The 6,408-nt window shown below is 33.9% G+C and overlaps 1 protein-coding gene across 1 annotated transcript; it reads right to left on the bottom strand.

Moving 5' to 3' along the window:
* Positions 1-758: 758 nt before the first annotated feature.
* On the bottom strand, positions 759-1,280 carry LOC121387623 (uncharacterized G-patch domain protein DDB_G0278987-like). The gene has a single exon (XM_041518792.1). The coding sequence runs from the start codon at positions 1,278-1,280 to the stop codon at positions 759-761; it is 522 nt and encodes a 173-aa protein (XP_041374726.1).
* Between the last annotated feature and the right edge of the window lie 5,128 nt (positions 1,281-6,408).

The following is a 6,408-nucleotide window of genomic DNA, read 5'->3' as shown; positions in this document are numbered from 1 at the left end:
AATATGAGACAAATCAAGCTTAAAAATTATAAAATTATGATCACTAAATGCAGTGTAAGAAATATATGTATTTGTTACAAACTGCAATAAATTTCTCGAAATTAAAAAGAAATCAATTCTAGACTGTTTCATTATATTTTCTACAATTTGTTGACGACTAAATTCTCTCTTACCTGGGTTTCTGTAACGCCAAATATCAACAAGATCATGATTGTTAAAAACAGAATGTAAAGCATTGCTAGATTTCAAACAAAATTGTTTATTATGTACACCCATATCCAAAGAAGGATCCAAAATTTCATTAAAGTCACCTGCAAGAATATTATTTTTACCCTTTAAAAAATTATCCAATTGTTCAAAGAAAACAATTCTTTCATCTGTTTTGTTTGGTGCATACACATTAATAAAATTGTAATCAACGTCTTCAATAATAGCATTACTATTCAAAACCCTACCTTCATTATCACAGCTATCAAAAGTAAATGTATATGGACAATCTTTTGATATTAATATTGCCACACCCTTTCTATTATTATTAGGACAATTATTATAAAATATTTTACCATCCCATAAATGTTTATAACTCTCAATAAAATTATCGTCCCAAAACGTTTCCTGTAAAAAGGTAATATAACTATGCTTACTTTTGATAGCTGCAAAAACTGCATTAATTTTGTCAATATCCCTCAGTCCATTCACATTTAAAGATACTAATAGCAGCATTAAAATAAAAGTTATTTTAAAGTACATATCCATCTTTATTTTTTATTTTTACTTTTAACCTCATTCTTCTTTCCATCATTCTCTCTTCTTTCATTCACAGTACACCCATCCTTTTTTCTTTCATCCGACACTCTCCTCTCTCGCTTTTCCTTTCTTCCCTCCACAATGCTCCACACCGTCTCATCAGCTGGTCTTTTCACAAGTCTTGATCTTCGCGTCACTCTCTTTGCTTCACTCAGTTCATTTTCACCGTCTTTACAGTCATTCACTTTCGAAATATCTTCATCTGTATATAAAACCTCGTCATCAATTTCAGCTTGGCTCTCTTGGGTAGACATGAGCTTGTCTTGATCGCCTACGCCTGACGACGTCTTGCCCTTCGTCACGGACGGCTGATCACACTTGTCAGTTCTCAGCTTGGGTTGTTCAATTTTCTCTTTGACAGTTACTTCCATGTCACATTTACGGTCACTCTCACATTCACTGTCCGAATCTTCATTACAATCACACGAACAATCCACGCCCGAACCGCCACATTTCTCACACAACAATGACATTGTACCATGGACCAACACCCATATACACCTCTACAACTGCTGAAAGGAAGACATCACCACCAAAGTCATCCCCACCTAGGAAAAAACACAGATATGTCTCACCCACCCCAAACACACCTGTACCTACCTCTAATAGATTCACAGGTATGCCAGAAGATGCAGAAGCTGGAAGCTAGGACAGGCAAGGTGGACTGCATATTTTGAAAGCACCTAGTATCCATCAGAACTGCCCAATACCAAATACAGGTATAAAGGAATATCTTTACCACAATGTGGGTGGTCTACAAAACTATGGACCTAGTGTTATTCAAGCTAGGTGTGACTATGCTGATACACTTTTGTCAGTACATAGTGATATTCCCATTATTAATCCTACAAGTGACTTACCCATACATAATTCACATACCATCAGAGACACAGACTCTTACTTTACTTACCCTGGTCATGATAAAACTGTTGCAGACTGGCCAGAACATGGTGATGAACATGCTGATCACTATTCCTATGTACATACATATAACCGAGTTGACAAAGTACATGACCATGTTAATGAATATATAACAGTAGATAATGAACTGGTTACTAATGTATATATTGATACTTACCCCAATCATCACACTGATATAGGTACATGTATACCTACACACAATGAGCCAATAAGTAACAACACTGCTAATACATTATCAGTGAGCAAATTTCAAACCCCTTTACATACTGATAACTACTATATCCATTCTAGTTATCAAAACAATCTCACTAATGCTATATATGCTAGTAACTCACACCCTATTATAAGAACTGATACTTACCCAACTACATGTACCTATCACAGATGTAATAATGTACCTGAGGGTAATCCAATGAATATTGATACTGATATTGCCCATGACAAGTTTCAAAATACAGATATGTTATCTCAAGAGTTAATTATTTATAATAACAGTATTAATAATGAACTTCTTGTGAATATGTCACATAATCTTGTACATGTTGATACTCATCTTTATAATTACTCACAATATAGTAATAGAGATCCAAATATGATCTCACATAATAAATTAACCATTAACTGTGATGCTAGTGACCTTGTGAATAAGTCAAAGAATTCTGTACATATTGACACTTACCCTGGTAATTATTCACAAAATAGTGTACATGCTGATGCTGATATTACCTATAGCTACCATAATAGTCATGCAACTATGATTGCAGATAGTAATACTACTTTTGGTAGTCAAAATAGAGAGACAGATACCATTCCACATAATAATTTAATTTTTAACAGTTCTGCTACTGACCTATTTGTAAATAATTTACCAAATGTTGTACATACTGATGCTTACTTCCCTAGTTATTCACAAAATAGAGTACATGCTGATACTCCTTACAACCATATAGGTAAAGATAGTTCACATAATGAGTTAATAGACATTAATGCCTACTCTAACTTACACCATTCTGGACAGACTGTGATTTCTGACCTCCATGTTAACAATCCAATTAGCATTTCAACTGTGAGTAACTCACAAAATCTTGTAAATACAGCTACTCACCAGAATCTTGGTTATGCAGAGCAAACTATCATATCTAACCAATCTAGTAGTATCACTTACCAAAATAATTTACCTTTCATTGTAAAGCAACCCCATACTAATAGTAATACTCACTATTACAAGATAGTATTCAGAACAAGAAGACAGAACATTCTGTTGAAAATACACAAGTTACTGATGGGACAGAATACCCTGATATTAACACTTATTGTGTCAAGTTAAAAATTCTAAGTTTGAATGTCTGTGGGTTAAAAAGTAAACTTCTTATCCTTTATTTCAAAATATGACATTTTATGTTTCACTGAAAGTAAAACTGATGACTCTGACAGTATGCTAAAACTTATTCCAGGATACACAACTTATTTCAATAATAGAAAAGGTATAAGGTCATCCGGCGGCATTGTTATTGGTGTAAAAAATGAATTATCTAATATTGTCAAAGTCACCGAACAAATATCCTCTCAATATATATCTTGGTTTAGTATCACAGACATCCAAACTCAGAAAGGTGATGGTAATTGCTTAACAGTAGGTGTTGTATATATCCCACCTACTGGATCACCATATTTTAAAGAAGACACTTTTGACATTATAGAAAATGAAATCTCTCAAAATGTAGAATCAGGAAAATCTTTGCTGTTATTGGGTGATTTCAATGCCAGAACCAAATGTTATCCTGATTATATTACTCTTTATGATGATATCTTTATTGATAATATTGATATGGAAAATTTCCTAAATGATATATCAAAGCTGGATAATATCGATATTCCTAGAAATAGGGCAAGCCAGGACAAGGGAAGGGTTAATGGACATGGGGCAAAACTTGTACAGCTGTGTAAAGTACATAATATATATATATTCTAAACGGTAGATGTGGATATGATAAAAACATAGGGAAAGTAACCAGCAAAGACTCAAGCCTGATCGATTACGCAATCGGTACCTACCATGTTTTTGAAAATGTAACTGATTTCGATATCTGTGATTTTGACCCACTTTTCTCAGATATTCATTGTGCATTAGCAATTACATATAAATGCAATACTTACTCAAACACGCATGTTGATATTAGGAAGAATATAAGTGATGAAGTCGCGCCCAGTAACATTCGTAAGTGGATCCCAAGTAAACGAGAGGAATATATCAATAATATCGATAATAACTTAGTTCAAACAATCCTCTTAGTACTGAACAATGAATCTGTTGATATACAAGCACGTGTTAACCAAGCAGCCGACACGCTGAAAAATCTATTTTTAGACTCGGCAGTCTCAACATTTGGTCAGGTGCGTGCTCGCGCTAACAATCGTGATAAAAAGTCCACTGCTAATAAGCGACCCTGGTTTGGGGTAAGATGTCAATATTTGCGAAGGCAGTATCATGAATCAAAAACATTATACTCAAAACACAAAACAATAGAAAATAAAAAGAGGTTAATTAATGCCAGTAAGTCCTATAAGAAATGTATTTCTAACGCATACTCACAACACAGATTTAAAACTGAAAGGAAAATGAGAACATTACGACTAGACGATTCCAAGGGATTCTATAAAATATTGAAGGGACCACGCAAATCGGACATAAACGTTCCCCCAGTAAATGAATTCTTCAATTTCTTCAGTAATTTAAACAAGGGCGAACCGAATGAGGATAATAATACACCCGAATTTAATATGGACGAAGCACTAAATGAAGTAAACAATGACAGTATTATTAATGGACAATTCAGCGAAGATGAAATTTTAAAAGGCATAAAACAACTTAAAAATTATAAAGCTGCTGGTATTGACAAAGTCGTTAACGAGTACATTAAATCAACCGCAACAATTCTCTTGCCAGTTTACGTTAAACTTTTTAACATACTCATCGAGCACGGTGTTTTGCCGGAGGAATGGCTCAATGGTATCATCATACCAATTTTTAAAAATAAAGGAAACCGCCTATCGCCTGAAAACTACCGACCGATCACATTGCTTTGCTGTTGTTCTAAGTTATTTACATCTATACTCAATAACCGTTTAAATATATTTATTGAAGAAAATAATATCATGAGTGAAGTCCAGGCTGCTTTTCGTAAAGGCTACTCCACAACAGACGACATATTCACCTTACATAATTTGATAGATATCTTGAAAAAAAGAAAAAAGAAGTTGTACTGCGCGTTTGTTGATTTTCAGAAAGCTTTCGACATGGTTTCACGAACTAATCTATGGCAAAAGTTATTATATAATAATATAAACGGCAAATTCTTTAGAATCATACACCAGATGTACCAAGGCCTTAAATCACTTATATATGTAAACAACCAACACTTCGGGCTATTTCCATGCAACAACGGTATCCGGCAAGGCGAAAATTTATCACCTGTTTTATTTTCTTTATATTTAAATGATTTAGAAGACTACTTATTCAATCATGGATGTGAAGGGCTTTCCCCTATCCCAGATAATCCCGAAAACCCAACTGACGTTGGTTTTCAACTTATCTGTCTGCTATATGCTGATGATACAGCCCTCTTAGCAACAACTGCATCTGACCTACAGCATACGTTAAACACCTTTTATGAATATTGCAAGACATGGAAACTTAAACTTAATATCACTAAAACGAAGGTAATTATTTTTAACGGTACAGCTAAAGACTACAGACATATTTTCAAGATAGGAAACACTGCTTTAGAAAACATTAAAGAGTATAAATATCTAGGAATTACATTTACTAATAAAAATAACTTCCGAATTACAAAGATGAGACTTAAACAACAAGCTACCAAAGCAATGTATTTTGTACTTGCAAAAGCCAAAGAACATTTTCTATCAGTCGACTGTAAACTTAAAATGTTCGACTCGATGATCCTTCCAGTTTTACTACATGGGTGCGAAATTTGGGGACATGAGAAAACTGATATCTTAAACGCTGTCCAAATACATTTTTTCAGACATATTTTACCAGTAAAACAATCGACACCACTATTTATGTTATATGGAGAGCTGGGGAGAATGCCTGTCGAGCTAACTATATACAGACGAATGGTCTGTTATTGGGCACGAATTGTATCGGGGAAACAATCTAAACTATCTTTCTTATTATATAAAGCAATGTTATTAGACCATCTTAGCAATAATACCAATTATAACTGGATCACTACAGTAAAACATATCCTGAATAATTTAGGAATGAGCGATGTCTGGCTTTCCCAATCTTTTGTATCAGTTAAGGTCCTCTCTCAACAAATAAAAAAAATAGACAATATGACCAATATTTACAAACATGGAGTAACGAAATAGAACTCTCATCGAAAGGCACTACATACAGATATTACAAAGAACACCTCAGTCTAGAAAAATATTTTACTGTTATCCCTGAAAAGATGTGGACAACTATTTTGAAATTCAGATTATCTAATCACTATTTGCCTATTGAAACTGGACGCTGGAATAACATACCTAAGAAAGACAGGCTATGTAACCTATGTGATGAAATAGACATTGGTGACGAATACCATTATATTTTCGTCTGTAAATATTTTCATGATTCCAGGGTCCAGTTTCTACATCCATATTATTATACAC

The sequence above is a fragment of the Gigantopelta aegis genome, chromosome 13, assembly GCF_016097555.1.
Source record: "Gigantopelta aegis isolate Gae_Host chromosome 13, Gae_host_genome, whole genome shotgun sequence".
Lineage (NCBI taxonomy): Eukaryota > Metazoa > Mollusca > Gastropoda > Neomphalida > Peltospiridae > Gigantopelta > Gigantopelta aegis.
The sequence above is the reverse complement of the archived record's forward strand: the minus strand, read 5'-3'. Positions and strand labels throughout refer to the sequence as shown.

Bases quoted from the DNA above. Each gene is read 5' to 3' on its own strand.
- LOC121387623 (XM_041518792.1), bottom strand. From the start codon at position 1,280: ATGTCATTGTTGTGTGAGAAATGTGGCGGTTCGGGCGTGGATTGTTCG.